The sequence below is a fragment of the Drosophila hydei genome, unplaced genomic scaffold, assembly GCF_003285905.1.
Source record: "Drosophila hydei strain 15085-1641.00,03,60 unplaced genomic scaffold, DhydRS2 tig00008124-arrow-arrow-pilon, whole genome shotgun sequence".
Lineage (NCBI taxonomy): Eukaryota > Metazoa > Arthropoda > Insecta > Diptera > Drosophilidae > Drosophila > Drosophila hydei.
In genome coordinates, this window is record NW_022045834.1 from 228,617 (window position 1) to 247,227 (window position 18,611).

The window sequence follows — 18,611 nt, forward strand, 5'->3', positions numbered from 1 at the left end:
GCAGCTTGGTCCGGGTTCGAGACCAGAGGAGATGAAATGTTTTTTATTGTTTTATTTTTTTTTTTTTTTAGTTATGAAGTGGCGGTGTTGGTAGAGTTTGTGCACGTTGCGAAAATAATCCGGGTTCGAATCCTGGTCTCGCAATGTTGATTTTTATTTGTTTTCTTTTTTTTTTAATACTCGATACAAACTACGGAAAATATTACAAAACTCAAAGGACTAGGATCAGGGTATCTCCTAGTCGGGCACCCCGACTAGAGCTTTCTTACTTGTTTTAATTTAATTTAAATATTCTATATTTATTTATTTTAAATATTCTATATATTTTTTATTATGTTTTTATAAAATTATATACATAAATATAATAATATATATATAATAAATTTAGAATATAAAACCTACTTTGTCAAGATCCCAACCATTTTTAGTCAATAATAAACTAAACTTAAATGCGTTTTCCTTACACTTTAATCTGCCGTGCAATGCCGGATAACCGTTTTCCGTCTATCAAAAAATTAATACGCCATTATAAACAAACTAGCTGACTTTGTGAAAAGTTTGACCAAAGTGAAGAAATAATTTTAAAACCAAAACAAAGCGCCAATATCAGGCTACGTGCTTTACAAGCAATTATATATAAATATATATATGAATAAATAAATATATCTATATATACATATATACATATATATATATATATATATATATATATATATATATATATATATATCGGAATATAATCATTTCTATATGGGGGCTTTGTGTGATCCAACTTTGTTGCATTGACTTTTTAATAAAATTTTAATATTTTTCGAAATTTAAATTTGTAATAAGCCTATAAAATGACTAAACATTCTGAATCATACACAAATATATATATATTCAATCTCAATCTTGTTGAATACAATAGAAATAAGATGAAATAAACAATAATATTCGTTAAATAGCGCACCTGGGGTATCTAAAATGGCAAACAAATTTTTATCTCTCCTTTTGTTGACACAGAATTCGTGTGGATCTAGGGTTATATACACATACATATATACACAGATATGAAGATAGACACATTTAGCCTTTGCTTCGAAAAGATAGCCTATATATCTTTTTGAGTTAGAGAGTCCACAGTTGTCACTCGATAAGTGGTATACGAAGCCCTAGAGGATAGGCAAGACTCTAGAGTGCTGACTCGATAAACCGAATATGCTCTTTAAATTAGCAGAGGTCTACAGTAATTACTCAGTAAGTGGAATACATCAATGATAATATGTTTTGTACGATATCTACAGTCTTTAAAGAGGACAGTCAATAAGTGTCATGCAGTTCTGTAAGGTTTATGCTCTATAAGGTCGCTGGGGCCTTAAGTACTCACTCAATGAGTGGTATATGTTCCCGACTCTAGTGTGCCCGCTTTATAAATTCTCTATAATACAGCGGAGGTCTACAGTAATCATTACATGAGTAGAATTTATCGAAGCGAATTTATTTTATACAGTAGGATCTCCAACAATTAGAATACAGTGAAACTTTACCAATGGATCAACTTAAGTTTCAGCTAAAGTTCATTTATTTTCCATCTTAAATTTACGCTTTATTTTCTTTTATTATTCGTATTTTTAGCTATCAAAATCGTAAAAATTTCTTCAGAAAATTCTTCTAATAGAAATTTAACGAAAATTTGATTTAACGAAAATAAATGTTAATAAAAATTCTTTAGGAAATTAGCAATATATTTCAAGCAATAGAACACTTTTCGCACATTTTTTGTTTTAAGTTTAATTAATCAGAATCCGGGTTTGTATATCAATCTATAGTATATACCAAGTATGATTATTATATAAAGCATAACATTCGCTAATGTTAAGTATAAGAAGAAGTGATCTAAACTTTTAGTGGTGGATAGGTTATGCTGTATATGATTATCTTTGTTTATTATAAAATTGTGCTGTTCGCTCAAACGAAGTTTTACTATAAATATATATATTTATGTATGAGTATGTCATGTCATGTGTGGTCTGAGATCTTGTTTTTATTTCTGTTTGTATTATAAGGTATGTTCAAGTCGGTGACTTTATTAAATTACAAGTATCAGCTTTCCTGCATTGATATTTCATATTTTTTGATTACTGATTTTATTTTGTTTTATTTAATTTTTCTGGCATTTGCAAAGGTTTGCAGAAATAGAAGACGCAGCACAAAAGGAAGACTGCGATTAAAGCTAAAGGTAACTCGAGCAGCGACGTCGCCGTCGGCGTCGCAGCAACATGTGCTACGAACGATTGCGCGGACAGGCAAGTCTTTGCGGCCCAGTTTAATGGTTAACAAATTATGTTTGTTAGTTAACACGCGCTTGGCGCGTGGCCTTTGGCTTAATGTCGACTCACCTGTATGCCAGATTCATGCATTTGAAGAGCTTGGTTAGCGACGTCTCAATCTCGAGATGGGAGGTGATGCTCATGCCCATGCTATTCTCATCGCATTCGCGATCCAGATCCATGTGCGGAAAATGAACCACAGTTTGGGGCACATACAGTTGAACGTCGCGGCACGTGTTCGTCGCTATGCCCGGCTTATCGAGACTGGGATCCTCGGGATCCAACATCTTCACCTCGCCGTCATCTTCTAGATCATCCTGCGCCTCCTCTGCCTCAAAGTGTGAGACCATAAATTGACCCGAATGTATGGACTCCTTTTCTGCTTTGCTAGCGGCCAACATGGCGGCCAGTTCTGCTGCAGTGCTGCCGGCGTTGCTGCTGGCAGCGCTGTCAATATAGGATATGGCGTGCGAGTGCGAGTGGGAGAGCTGGTGCTGTGTATGCAGCGATGTTTGCTGCTGCTGATGTTGTTGTTGTAACTGCTGATGTTGTAATTGTTGTTGTTGGAACATGTTGTTTGTGCGTTGATATATTTCGTATTTGTTCAACATCATTTTTTTTGGCTAATTGTTACGTTTCTTTGTTATTTAATTTACAAAAAATTAACTTTTTTCTTTTTGGTTTTTGTAGTGTGACCAGGTGCAATTATTTGAGGTTTTGAGCTGCAAGATTTTCTCAGCTCGTGTTTATGCTACGCATTATGTGATTGCAAAAAATTTCTTTGAGCTCTGTAATTAATTTGATGGACACGTTTAATGACTCGTTTTTCTATTGGTATATTTTTTTTGTAAATTTTAATTATATAAATTTTTACTGCTAACATAGGTATACATATATATTTTCTCTATAAAAAAGCTTAACAATTTAATTATTTCAGTTTGAAAAAACTTTAATTAACACTTTGGTTTATTTATGACAATTTATTTGGTTTTGGTTTTTTGATTTCGTTTTGTCTTGTTGTTTCTTCAATTTGCACTTTTAAATATATATACATATATATATTGCATTTTCTACTATTTTGTTGATATTTATTAATTAACAAATTTTCTTAATTTCTGCCACATTTATTGCGTTTTGTTTAAATTTTCTTAGCACTTGCTTCTTTGTTTTTTTGTTTATCGCATTTATTGCCGTTGTTGTTGTTGTTCGTTCTTCTTCTTTTCTAATGGCAAACACGCCCCGCTTTTAGCGCGTCACAGCTCACTCACACAAACAGACAAATACACACGCACGCATACAGATATACACGCCTGCATTTGTAGAGAGCGCAACTATTTAGAAATGCGACGTCAGTTAATTGGCTGATAATGAAAAAGCTTGTGTGAATTATTAGTATACTTTAATTTCTTGATTTTCGCTTGGTACGCGGCACACGTTGATGACTTTTCAATTTCACAAACGGTACTGATCAGCGGCTCGTCGCAACTCAAGAACTTAGACTGAAAAAAAACAAAACCTGTGCGATTGCGTTTATTATTGCCCTGCACACAATCAAAACATAAAACAGCTGACGCCAGCAGCTTGCGCTCTTTCACTACTACACTCTCGGGTGCGCTTCCCTTCTCTCGTTCTGGCAATCGTGTGTCTAGCTTAAGCTCTCTCGCGCGCGCGCACGCATACACATACGTACAAGCCTTATCAGCATAGGAATTTTCAGACTAAAATGTGACTGGCTAAGCGTGTAAGAAGAAGAAACAACATTCGGCTACGACGTTGGCGTAGGCTGCGCCTACACATATCTATATACACACACACATGCTCACTCACACTGTATTGGATATACGTACGCTGTGCATAACAAAAACAATGGCCACAGTGCCCCGTTTAATGTTACGGCCAATTGGCCACAACCAATAGGCGTATTTGTAGCGCTGTCTTCCATTTACGTCACAATTTTGCCCTTTTTTCTTGGCTGCGTGCACTTTTGACCTCTGCTTTTATACAGTTTAGTTACATCGCATACAAACACACACGCACACACTCACAAATTTGGGGGCGCGTCAAGTGCCGTTCAGTTCCGTACAGCGTAACACGAGTTTAACGCGCAAGCGTGCGTCTTCACGTAATATTAATTGAAATTTAAGCACACATATTAATTAATTTGTCTTTGCGACTACACAACATCAAAATTGACTAAAAAATGCCAAACTGCGTGAGCGTCAAATGTATGCTCGGAGCTAGACATAAGCTGTCAGTTACAATACTATTTACTCACTTAACGAAAGACGAGTTAACAGCATGTTACCTAACAACAAGGAGCACAAATAAATTTAAACAGTTTTGATTCATTATTTTAATACAAATATTTGATAGTAATTATTTTTGGCTATTTTGATCTACTCTTTAAATAATAAATAGTTAATCTGAACTCATTACTTAGTAATAGTTTTACAAAACACAGACACAAAAAATATCATTATGACATTTACAATTCTGTAAATATGAACATTGATTCAAAATTTTTAATTATAGAGGGAAGCCATATAAATGAATATATGATTTTTTTCACATTAATTTCAAAAATTCCCGGAATTACAGTTAGTTCACTGTTTGTTCAGATAAGTCACTGTTATTGGTTAACATTGGTTCAGTTGGAACCACTTAGTTGAATTGGTTCCGGAGCACTTAGCAACCGTTCAGTATCGTCCCAAATGAAACGCAAAAAGGTCAAAATATTTTCTCTCGTGTATTTTGCATTTATATGGACATAAAAATGGCTTTCTAGTTTGCGCGCAAACACAACACAAGCACGAACAGTGCCCAAAACACACAAAGTTATGAAAATGTTAACAAAAAACTTGTAAGTACCTAAACATTGAAACAAGTGTACAAAGGTGCAACAATTTCGCAATGTCGCACACAAATATAAGCGAACACACACAAACAGAAGCTGACAGCCATGCACAAGTACACATGCATACCAGCCAATTGCGGATTTGTTGTCTATAAACAGTTAAATGTGTCAGTGTGCGTATGTGTGCGAGTGTATGGCTTTATTTGTAGATTCATGTTAACGTGGCAGAAAGATTTACAGGCTGCTTGTGGCATGCAACAGGGCCGGACAGCCGTAGCAGCTGGAACTGGAAAAATGGCTGATGCAATCGGTTGCAAAATTGCGTAAATGCGGCATATGCTTCTTCAGCTTGCCACATGCTACAGCACGTGCACTGGGCAATGAATCATATTATTTACATACATACATAAGCTGAACTACCTCGCTCACACATATGTATGCATCGCACTGCTCTTGCTCGCAGCACATAATTAAGGAACGTTGACGTCTATTGCGTTGCTAGTGCTTATAGCAATCAGCTATTTGTTAATGATATTTTTAATTTTTTTTTGCACAACGATGTGAATTGGAGTTGGGCGCGTGTCGTGTTTGTCAGCCAACGCGCATTTTTAAAGGTTCTCAAATTTCGTGAGTCAATGAAGAAGAAGATCAAAACAGTAAATTGGAAATAGAAAATTACATGTTTATTGAGATAGGATTCAAATTTTTATTTTTAAAACAAAACACATATTTAGAAAATTAATGATAACGAAATAATTTAGCATTTGACACTCGATTGGGCCGCATCGAAAGGGCTTATCAGCAGCAGCTGCTGACGTCGTCTGGACATGCAATTTGATTTGTTTATGTCTGGCTGCAGTTTATCAATGTAAACAAGTCTTATGCACAGTTCAGGTCAGCCAAATAGTGCCAACTAATTTTTATTAATCAATCAATTTTTTTCTCGTTCGCAGTGCCACCATGGCGTCCTCACAACAACAAAAACAACCGCAGCAACCAGCGTTCATCACATTCATTGAACCGTTTTCAATATATTCCAAATATATCCCGTTAAGCTTTGATTCAGATTTGACATCATCCTATGACCACCAACAGCAAAATACCATTGACAATGGAGAGTTTAGATTTACCTCCGGAACTATATTGGGATCCCAAGATGGAGCCAGCTTCGCCGCCATCGGTGGTGGCCGGCGAGCTCTTTGCGCTTGATGATCCAACAGCAACCTTTCTCTATGACGATAACTTTGCAAATGGTTAGTGAATGATTATCTATATACACATATCTGTATATTAAATATTTTATATTTTAGGCATTACGCTTTTGAGCGTGGAGGAGGCGGACTCTTTGGAGAAGGCTGCGTGCATAGGGCTGCTCAGCGATGAGGATTTAGTCGTGGAATTCATGGATATGAAGGATGAAGGCAAGTTAATAAAGCTTAACAAGCTTTAAGCTTAGCTTAAGCCAAAACTCAGATAAGGGGTGAGCTTCAGCTTTCGCTAAATCCTCGGATTTGATGATGATTTAAAATATGCTAATTTTTATAGTGCTCAACAGAGATTAGCTCAAAGATGTCATCGAAATAAGTAAACTGTAAAATGAAATTATGATATACCCTATATTTTATGAAATGAGATGACATCTTTGAGTTAATCTTCCTTATTGACAATAAAAATTTCTGTTATTTAACTTTTAGCCAAGCTTAACATATAGTTCTTAGATAGTTCTATTAGTAAACTGAGAATATTAACTGTTAAGGAAGTATAAGAAATTCTTGAAGATATCTAAGAACATATATATATATATATATATATATATATATATATATATATATATATATATATATATATATATATATATATATATATATATATATATATATATATATATATATATATATATATATATATATATATATATATATGATTATATACTATGCATAAAATACATACCTTGCTTTAATTTATTATAATAGATATTAATTGATTGTTAATCTTGCTGTTATTATCGAGATTTTCTGAGATTCCTTTTTGCCTTTTCAATCAGCACTTTTGTTACCTATTTAAAGCTTAAACTCTTTGAGAATTGCAACGAATTGGAACTTGAAAGATCGCAAAACTTTAAACTTTCTGAAAGGTTTTTTATAGACAAAAATCATAATCTTAAATATCTTAATATATTTAATATATTCGCTGTTTGCACTTTTTTTATATAATAAAAGAATTTGTTGAGGTTTGAGTTTGGCATTCAGAAACGAAATATAAAATTAACGCTATATGCGTATAACACATATCAATTTGATATAAAATAATTGTGCGGCTTTATTTTAATTAAATCATTCATATGCAAAAAAAAGAGTAAATGCTAATTTTTCGATGTCATTTGCCTTTAATTCAGAATCAAGAAAGACATGTTTCTTCATATATGTTTCCGAAAATACTTAAATACTTCTTGCTGATAATTTCGCAAACTTTCCACAATTCAGACATTTCTCAGAATTTTAAACAAAAGATTTAAATTTTAGTTAGAAAAATGTATAGATAGATATAGACTAAGAGATAAATATTAAAGGAACATGTCAATACAAGCTATTGAAATTGAAAACGTTTTGAAATATTTCTATGTAAAATATTTGCATTTTGAACTCTTATTTAAACTTTCCCCAGAGTTATAATAATTATATGATAAGATTGAGTTTCTTGATCATTAAAGCCCCAAGCATTTATTTATATTAAAAGTCAAATATCGATATGTATTATATGAACTTATGATCCTAAAGACCTTAATGCTTACAATTTCTAGTCAACCATAGATATTATGTATGTCGGCGCTTATATACAAAAAAATATATATATGTATGCCTATTGGAAAAAAATCAAAACAAACATTTTGAAACTCAGCTGAACTTTGAACGTCTGAAAAAATGTAGACAAATAAGACGTGCAACGAAGCTTGCTGAACAGCTTTATTGTCATTGTTATTGTTTTTTGTTTTATTTTGAGTACGAATTGCCCATAAACGATTTTGAAAAGACAACGAACCGGTTTCTGGGTCTTAAATTGTATCAAGTCGCTGCTATTTCTCATAGTTGCTATACGATATGTTTGAAAGTTTGAAAAAAAGGAAAAGAGTATGAAATATGAATAAATAAGTTTGATATTTGATAAGAGTTAGGGAGTTTCCTGATAAAGGTGTTATGTGGTGGCAGCTAATCAAAATATCTAACAGAATTTATAAAGTAAACTGCACTGAATTACCAGGATTAATTTGCACTTAATATATCGAGTTATCGTACATATCGATTTAGCCAAGCCTATTGAAATATTATAATATTGTTTATATTTTTAAAAAATATTTAAAAAGGATTCCTTGTGCAATTAGTGAATATGTTGCTTCGATAATTATCGATAAGAGTCGCTAATGTCCAATTGGAACTGAATACTGACTTTATATAATAAGAGTCCAAAATTTATATTTGGCGTTATTTTGTTCGACTTAAAGTCAGATTAAATATATAGGAGACATGTTATATATATATATATATATATATATATATATATATATATATATATATATATATATATATATATATATATATATATATATATATATATATATATATATATATATATATATATATATATATATATATATATATATATATATATACGACTGCTTATTTGCATATATATTCCAATTGGCATTTCATAAAATATCCAATGTTTTGAGCATTTTTTTATCTGTTTTGATTGTCTAACATTTTGTGAATAGTTACGAATGGAAAAAAACACGTCTGTCACATTAATGTTGTTGTTGTCGTTGTTGTTGTTTGAGCTCTCATTTTGCAAGTTAATTATAATTCACAATAAACATGGCAAGTGTGGACCATAAAGCCAAAAAAAAACAAAAGACTTCCACGCGCGATACGAACTAGACAGAGTCTCTATCTCACTTGTTCACTTGATAGAGAGAAAGAGACTTTATCTCTGTCTCTCTCTCTCTCTGTCAATGTTTGTCAACTCTCGCTCTCTCATAAAACAAAACACTTGAACTCGCTCAAGTTTTTTAAGAACTCAGTTCAAGTAAATTTAGTTGAAGGTCGTTAAATACCAAAAAGTTAACCAGATCTTAAAATTTGTATATATATATTATCTTTCAATAGAAAAAAATATATGAAATATATGAAGGGTTCAAGAACTTCTTAGCTGGCAGATCAAAGAACCAGTTGATGTTGCTATATTATTTTGTCGGTTAAACAGGATATTTTAAGTTTGTAATTTCTTTGTTTTAAATTTAAACTCGCTTAGTGGACGTGCCCCTCATTTTGGTATCATATATTTTGACCTGTCTCCAGATATTTTTGGGGCTTGTTTCGTTGCACCAAATGCAGTTGGCAATTCGCATGCAAAAAAAGAAGAGAGGGAGCGAGTCATCGAAGAGTGAAACAGCGCGATAGCGAGCTTTATATGGGGCGCCTGTCATTGAACTCCTCAGTTGATTTGAATTGTTATTGCATTTGCTTCTGGAGCCCTGACACAAGCGCAACGCTTATCGTGGACACAATTATATATAGTCTTTATAAAGCAAACAAATCTACTTGAATTATAGATGAATGCATAGATCACTTTTCCTTCGATCGCTTACCTGCTGCATGCCCCATGTCGAGTTCATTGAACGTCACCTTTTTACACACGCTGAGGTCTATAATCGTCGAATATACTGTTATATATATACATAAAATCTGAGCTTATCATTGATTTTGGGGGGCCTTTTGGATGGGGATTAACCCAGGGATTTTCTATTATAAATATATGTAAGAAATATCAAAAAAAAATTTCTGGAAATAAAAAATAAACAATTACTGAATCAAAATAGTTGTATTTACTAAAAAGAGAACTAGTTGATTTAAGATTTAATTAATTTTTCATTTTATCCTCAAGCCATTGAAAGTGATAATACTATAAAACCATTAAAAAAAACTATAACTTAGCTGATAGAAAGAGTATCTAAATAACCATGTAGAAATTCATATTATAGATGATAAATATTTGAAATTGAAAAAAATGCCGTATCATTTTAATGAAACTAATTAACTATTCGGATATATTTAGATTACATTTACACTATTTTATGGTATATAATAGATAAAGACTATTTAAAAATTATAATTATTTTTGTCTCATATTTCACATTTCTTTAAAATTTCTGGATTCATTTTAATTTTTGAATCAAAAATACGAAAAAATAGCTGATTGAAATTTTTGAACAATGTCTTTTGCTCTTTGTGCCACTGTGCCAATTCTTTGATTTGTGAGCTTCGGTTTTTTTGTTGTTCGTTCGGCTAGCTGTACGAGCGTCAGAGCAGCGCTTGGGATTGATCTTATTACAGGGCTGTTGTCTCCCACACACATACATACACAGTCATGCGCTCACTCTCTGCCGCACGTACACTCTCTCCCACTCTCTTTCACTCTGTGTGTATTTTTTCTGACTTGATCAGAGCAAAACCATGCGCGCTCTGCGCACAAAGCTCAGTACAATTTGTTACTCTGACGCGTGCGTGCGCTTGGCTACAAGCACGGCTTTTGGTTACAATTACAATAACAACAGCAGCAGCTGGAAACAAAGAAACTGCCTTCAAGCGAAAAAAGACAATAACAGACAGACGAAAAAAAACAATAAAACGAAAACAATAACAACAAGCAAGACGCACGTCGTGGCGTTTTAAAAACGCGCAAATAAAAAAATACAAATACAAATACGTGAAACGGAAAATAACGTGAAATTCAATTGGAACCGAATTGGAATCAAATTGGAATAGAATTTGATTTTTATATTATTTGAAAGGCAATTGGCTTTCAAACAGTGCGACGACGGCGCCAAACAAAACGAAACGCGTGCGTTTGAGGTGTTTCATACAAAAGCCAACTATATGTAGCTGATTCGTGCGACATATAACATACCTTTCACGCTCTCTCTGTCTCGCTCGCTCGGTCGCTCTGTCTGCCTCTGTGTCCGACTATCTCGCTCTCGCTCGCGCCCGCTCTAAAGAAGCTGGGTCAAAATTACGTCCGGCAATCGTTTGCGTGCGCTAAGGACATTGTGAGCATGATACCACACTGTGGATACCGTTATATGTGGAACCGTGAAATTGTGATCAATTCGCAAAAATTGGTGAAGCGACGTTAAAAAGCGGGCAGATACATACATATATTCATATATATATAAATATATATATATATGTATATCGGAGCAGCCCTCCACAAGAAACAAAAATATAAAGAGGAAGCAAGCGAAAAACCTGCACCGTACAGCTGTCACGCCTTTGAAGTATTTTCTGCGGCAGCAGCTGACCAGAAATTTAAGTCTATATATACCCTGTAATACGCCACGCCCCTTCGGAGAGTGTGTGTGTGCGTGTGTATGTTCATATCCGCCTCACACCTTTCGCTTGTTATTAACTTGGCCAAAAGCATTGGCTCTTGTTGAAAATTCGCTGTGATTTTTTTCTACCTTTTTTCACGCTTGAGCAGGTTTTTTTCTGTAATATTCTCGAATCTGTTGCAAATATTTTTATTAATCAAATATTTTTTAGATATTTACATAAATATATATTTGATATTAAACGCGCATCTCGTTAATTTAGCAATTAGTTTAAACGTTTTTATTTAGTTTAGTTTTTGTTTTTGATTTAAAAAAAACGCTTTTAGCGTTTATTTACAGTTATAAATATTTAGTTTTTAGTCTTTGAATACTCCACAACAAATCTCTCCCTCACCCTCTCTCGCCCTAACTATTTGCCACCTTTTTCGTTTTGTAATTCGATCCCTTCTATATATAAATAAATTTGTTTGAATCTGAGTCGCTGCTGCCGCAACAATGAGCAGCTATATATTTATGCAACAAGCCTATGGTTAGTATACGCAATAACTATTTAAGCCTAATTACACACAGTATACAACGTATATAGATCTATTTATATCTCATATTCTGCCATGCATTCTCCCTCTTATGTTTATGTTCAATTAGACCTTGAAAATAACTTGCCTGATCTATGTACAATATATATGGAATTCAATTGAACGTGTTTTGAAAGTATCTATAACTTAAGTCGATAGATTGTAAACGAATTTGCTAGGCATCAAATGAGTTTTCATATTCAAATATTAACAACTCTATCTATAAGCTTATCTGTCTAGTATTTCTGTTTTTGAACAGCAAGTGAATTTAATAATTATTTTGTTGTTTCTTAAAATAAATTTTAAATTTGCTTTAATATCCATAAAATTAATATCTGTGATTGGATTTCATAAGTATGTAGATCTATAAATAGAGTTCGGACTTAAATTATAAAAAATTTAGTTTTTAGAAGTAGAAGACAGAATTAGATTAGCAAATTGAGTCTACAGCAAGGTTTCTCATCTTCAATTTATATTTTTAAATAAGTCTCAAATATTATAATTGAAACAAGAAATGTTTTGAGCTTAGCCAATTTAGATAGTTGAATAGTTGAAAATAAATACATAATAGTATTATATATTATAAATAGATAAAATAGTAAATACGTAGATACATATATATAATTGTACAATAAAATAATAATGCTTATAATATTAAATTAAGTTTTTAAAAACTGAATGTATTCCAATATTTTTGTCAATATTTATGAATCATGAAATAATCGAGTATAAAATTGAGTAATTGGATACTTTTTGAAACTACAGTTTGACATTCCTTTTTTACCCTGGGTATACTTATAGTAAATAAAAGTAAATCTCGAGAAATATCTGCCATGGAAGATCATCTATTTATACACGCATCCAACATCTTTCTTTCACTCAACTGTTTGTTTATTTGTTTTGCTTGTCTGGTCAAAGATGTCTTTCCGGTCAAGCGGGTTTATCATATAGGTATGTATATATATATATACATATATATGAGTGACTTTATAAATACTGGTACTTCTCTTTTATGATTGCTTATTGTTTTCCATTTGCTGTATTTTTCTCGCTTTTTTGGCTGAGTATTTATAAAATTCATTTGCATTTTATGTTCTGTCCACAGACGTGCCCTTTCCGAAATACTTAAGTGTATTTATAGGTATATATAAGTATATATAGCTATAGCTCTCTCTGCAGTTTAATCAGCTTGTGGTTGGGATTAAATAAGAACTCTGCTCAGTTATCTTTGACCTTGACCTAATGACCTACTTCTGCAGCAGACAAGAGAAAAGTAATAGAAAAAATATAGAAATTCCCTTAATATATTTACTGTCGTAAAACCCATGTATAGTGTATTATAAATTTATATTTTTTATATGGGAAATTTCAGGCCTTTTTTCAGTTTTTCTAAGCAAACTGTTTCAGCTTTCTCTAGAGCTAAAGCTCACCAAGGTTGTATTTAATCATGCCCTCATTTAAAATTAATTTATTACATGTATATATATAAATTTATATATATATATATATATATATATATATATATATATATATATGATCAGTGATAGTGCGAGTTGTTGGCATTGCTTTTTCCTTTTTTTTTTGCAGCTGTTGCCCGTTCTATTTACTTGTCGCAAAGACAACTTTGTTTGTTTTTATTAATCTCTGATTTGTCTAATGTCTGAGTTATTTTTTTGCTCTCATTGCAACTGCAAATTGCGTAGTTTGCAGAGGAAATGTGGGACACGATTTTATAAAAATATATATTATTTATATATATATATATTTATATTATATAGACCTATCGAGTCGCAACATGCGTAGCACATTCATTTCCTACTTTTTGATTACAGTTCATATGACATTGTTTAGCACTATCAATAATGATCTGTTGTTTGACAAATAGAGGTATTTGGAACTGCTGGAGAATGTTTCGAATGTCATGAGTGTTATAGACTTTATTAACTCTAACTCCTCTTTAGAGAATATATATATTATATATAAAGCATGAAAACTATATATATATATCAATTGGACAATGGACTTCGTCTAACACTCTTTAAAGACTAGATATAGCTCAACAAGTATAGCAAGGCCAACCAGTAACTGATAGAAAATCTGTTGAGGTTGGAAACGCTTGGCTCTGTCCATGGCTGCAGGAATTTTCTGGTTGTTTTATACCTTGCTATAAGTGATAAGAAACAATCAACAAATACATGAACTCTAGCCCGCTAAATAAGGAAAACAAAACTAGAATATATTCCAGGTTTTTTAAATGTTAATATATTATATATATTAAATATTATATATGAAATAAAAGTAGACAATCCATTTTTTATGCATTTTTTAGTATAACCTAATAAACCGTTCATCTAACTAGCTAAAGATTTATTAAAGTAATAGATATTTGTTATTGTTAATGTAATTTAAGTGAATATATTTCTGAATGATTATTTTAGCAAAACAAATTGGAATTCTCAGTTATCAAATCTAATTTTAATATAAAAAATATAAAAATATTTTGTATAGTGCAATATTTTATATAATTAATTTCTATTCAGAAAACGAAAAAATTTGTTTTAAGAAAATTTCTTAAAATTTACATTAAAATCTATTATAAATTTAAGATATGAAATCTTTTGTTAAATGCACGTTTTTTTGTTCATTACTTTTTTCACTTTCTACAACTACCAAGAGCTAAGCACTATTCACTCTTTAGTACAGCGATACAGTGGGCCCTAGGTGTCTCTTTTTTTTAACAAATATGACCTTGAACTCAATGTTGATTTGTGATATATATCTATGGGTCATTAAACCCCCACAGCTTGACAACTGTTCAGACAACTTTGCCAATTGAGCAGCTTATTGACTAACAAATTTGTACAGATAGAACAGATACGCGTATATATATACATACACACATCACTCAGGTATTTCTGACATTGATTTAAAATACTTGTTAACTAATTGTTTTTCACTTTGCAACAAAGTAGCAAAAACAAACTTTCGATAGGCTAAGTGCAGTTATGATTAGAATTTCGATTTTAGAATAGACTTACATTAATCTGATATATATATATGGGCACACCTTATATAGAGTAGGTGTGCAGCGTGTTGTAAACTAGATTTATATGTAAATCTTTGAGGCGAGTTATGTATCGAACGAGTTATGCTAATTGACTAATCGAGTGGAGAATGCGACCCAGCCCAAGGTGGAAATGCAGGGTGCTCAAGCAGGTGTGCAGGCGAAGGTCGATTCTCCCTTATACTCTCCCACTCGCGCACACTGTCCAGAGTAATATATATTCTATAGAATATATATATATATATAAATGCAGTTGGCAACTGCTTTGGTTGGGGGAGGAGGCGAGGCGAAGCAGGCGGCGGGCTGCTGCTGCGCTGATAACCTCTGCTGTTGCGGCTGCTGCGGCTGCTGCTCAATTGAAATGAAACTCAGCGACAAGACAAATAATCAAATCGTTCAGTTGCCAGCGAACTAATTTCAATATTTGTCGTCTCTCTTCAAGTGAGAATCAATAAAAGAATTGTAAAAACAACAACAATAATAGCAACAACAGCAGCAGCAACGACAAGAGCAATAAATAGCTAAAAATATGCCACAATCAATATGCAAATATTTACGCAACGCTGCTCCATTTGGTCTAGCTAAAGCGTCCTTCACATCTTAATGGAACTGTATTTGAATTGAACACAGATAGATGATGATGTGAAAGAAGCAGCAGCAGTAGCAGCAGATAGATAACAAGAATTCTGATATTACGACGTAGTTCTGCCAGAGACAGACCATTCAGCTAGATAACTGTAATCAAAGCTAGACAGGAAATTGATTTCATTTTAAAATAGTAAATGCTTAAAAAAATAACATTTACATATTACAATTTCTATATGTATAAAAACATTTTATTTAAATTTTTAATTAACTGTAAAATGTTTTGAAATCAACTCAATTTCCTGTATGCCTATATTTACATCTATTCTTATATATAATTATATACTTATGTGTATTTATATGTATGTATCTTATTGAATATTGATACATTTCTTAAACAAAAATATATTTTTTCTGATATTTGATTATAACTTTTATGATACTGAATATATAAAATAAATATATATTTATATATATATATACATGCTTAAAATACTTTGAAGATAAATAAACTAACTTATCATAATAATAGATTAATAGTGGCTTAGGAATAATAATAATAAAATATTTTAAAAAATTATATCAAATAAGAAAAGTTATATTAGTATTATATTTTAATATTTAAAACACAAATTTATAAAAAATCCACTCTATAATTGAACGCACATGGGCGTGTTCGCTCAACTGAAGAAGAGTTTAGCAGGGATCTACGCAACATACCTACAAAACTCTAAAACTGTGAAGAATAATATTTTTCGCTATTTGCGATTACCGAAAAAGCGTATAAAATAATATTTAGTCAATTTATAGACTGTATAAACATTAAGCTAAAGTCAAATTTTGGAAAACAAGCTCAAAAGCAGTAGAGTACACATTTGCTGCCCAATTTGCTATAGCTTCAATTAACGTACCTCTATATATAAGGTGTTTTTAGCAAAAGATAAATTCCAAATTCCAAAACTCTAACTTCAAAATGTATAGCTTTAGTACCTCAACAGTCTATAAGACGAAAGCACATACAAGTATATAATGGTTTAAAGCTTTTAAATATATAGTGTCCATGTTTATGGTCGACTTTTTAGCACTGCATAAAGCCAAAGAGAAAAGATCTTTGTTAACGATCATTAAAATTGATTGTATATATTAAGCGCATTGAATCTCAATTTTATATTATAATATAATATATATATATAATATAATATATATATATAATATAATATATTAATTAAGTCAATATAATTATTTTTAAACTAAAGATTACATAACTAATTTTCATAATATATGTACTCATTGCAGAGTGCCTCCTAGACCAAAAGGCGTCGCACTACATTGACTATGAAACAACAAGCTTTCCCCAGCATCTCGATGTGGTGCAGCAGGATATGCTACCCATAACCAAAGTGCAGGTGGCGAATGAAGCAAATGCTAATGATTTTCCACACGGTGATTCCTCGATGATACTACAACAATTGACGCCGCCGCAGTCGCCGCCACAATTCGAGGCGCAACAACAACAGCAGCTGGAGGTGCCTTTGAAGCAAGAGTCGAAGCAGGTGAGTTAACCAAAATTCCATGACTTAACAACTACTACAACAGATTCCCTTTTATACTTATAGCTGCAATATGCCACGGACGCTACAGCAACACCAGCCGGTGCGGCCGATGGCTTCAACAACTGGGTGCCCGTCAGTGAGATCATACGCGAAACACAGCTGGTTGACGACATTGTCAATATGCGCGCCAAGGAGTTGCAGCTGCCCTGGCATCAGCAATACAATGATGACTGCGAATCGCAGGCATCCTCCACACTGTGCAGCAGCAGCAGTAGCAGTAGCAGCAGTAGCCCCAGTCCGAGCAGCAGCTTTGCTGATGCGGATGAAGATTGGCTCCCGGGCAGCAACAGCAGCTCACCTGCCCACACCATCAGCGAGGAGCAGCTGTCAACATCAACCTGCAGCTCAGCTAAGGCGGCCAAGAAGCGTACACGCACCTATGGACGCGGCGTTGAGGATCGTAAGATACGTAAAAAGGAGCAGAACAAAAATGCCGCCACACGCTATCGTCAAAAGAAAAAGCAGGAAATGGAGGAAGTCCTCGGCGAGGAGCAGAAGCTGTTGCAGGCCAATGAAGCGTTAAAGCGCCAGCTAGCCGAGCGTCGCAATGAATCACGCTATCTGCGTCAGCTCATACGCGAGTTCTACAAGGAGCGCAAGCAATAGAAGCAGAACACAACTGTTGCCTTTCAAGTTCAAATACAAATTTATCTTTCTGCTTAGTTTAGCTAAATGCCCTATGCAAAGTTATCGTTATCGTCATTGTCACGTTGCAAATGCCCCCTCCCCCCCATCCACCCACACACACAATCAATGCTGCAACAAATGCAATTTGATATCAAACAAACTTTAGCTGCCTGTCCTGTTCAGCATTTCTATTTTGGCACCTATGACAAGTCGCCTTGCTGCGTCTTCGACAAACTCTTTGCCAGTGCTGAACAGTGGACAAAAACAACAACATTATGCCGCACAGGCCACTGTGCCACACACACGTGTGGCACTAAAGTTGACGAGAAAAAATGTATATGAAAACCTTTTTAAGCTCTTAATTAAAATATCATCATCAAACCCTGTGCGGCGGCCGCTAAATGTTATTTTTATTTTCCATTCTATTTCTTGCATTTGTTGTTCGATTTGATTTTTAACTTTTTAACATTTAACATTAAACAGTTGATTTTATTATGAATGAATAATAAAGAAAAGGTTTTCAAAAAAAGCAAACAACTGATGTTTTATATATGCTGCTATAAACTGATATGATTTAGATATATAAACTGAAATAAAAG

General features: G+C 33.0%; 2 protein-coding genes across 5 annotated transcripts in view; one reads left to right on the plus strand and one right to left on the minus strand.

Moving 5' to 3' along the window:
* LOC111594284 (protein WBSCR14 homolog) overlaps nucleotides 1–4,512 on the minus strand; it is a 36,105-nt gene extending 31,593 nt beyond the window's left edge. Inside the window, exons 1-2 of one of the 3 annotated variants that reach the window (XM_023307525.2) lie at nucleotides 4,358–4,512; nucleotides 2,382–3,100 (exon numbers count right to left, since the gene is read on the minus strand). In XM_023307525.2, the coding sequence (XP_023163293.2) occupies nucleotides 2,382–2,926 (545 nt within the window). In that variant the 5' untranslated portion in view covers nucleotides 2,927–3,100; nucleotides 4,358–4,512. Of the gene's footprint in view, nucleotides 1–2,381; nucleotides 3,140–4,159; nucleotides 4,263–4,357 lie in introns of those variants that run through there. The other 2 variants (XM_023307523.2, XM_030225182.1) reach the window with 2 other exon arrangements.
* A 487-nt stretch (nucleotides 4,513–4,999) lies between these two features.
* LOC111594286 (activating transcription factor of chaperone) lies at nucleotides 5,000–18,277 on the plus strand. 2 transcript variants are annotated; one of them, XM_023307530.2, is made up of 5 exons: nucleotides 5,000–5,172; nucleotides 6,120–6,419; nucleotides 6,477–6,587; nucleotides 17,069–17,325; nucleotides 17,389–18,277. In XM_023307530.2, exons 2-5 carry the CDS (start codon nucleotides 6,248–6,250, stop codon nucleotides 17,989–17,991), a joined length of 1,143 nt encoding a protein of 380 aa, XP_023163298.2. In that variant the 5' UTR covers nucleotides 5,000–5,172; nucleotides 6,120–6,247; the 3' UTR covers nucleotides 17,992–18,277. The 2 variants fall into 2 exon arrangements, with proteins under 2 accessions (XP_023163298.2, XP_023163299.2); XM_023307531.2 differs by lacking the exons at nucleotides 5,000–5,172; nucleotides 6,120–6,419; nucleotides 6,477–6,587 and adding an exon at nucleotides 11,955–12,077.
* The last annotated feature ends 334 nt before the right edge of the window (nucleotides 18,278–18,611 follow it).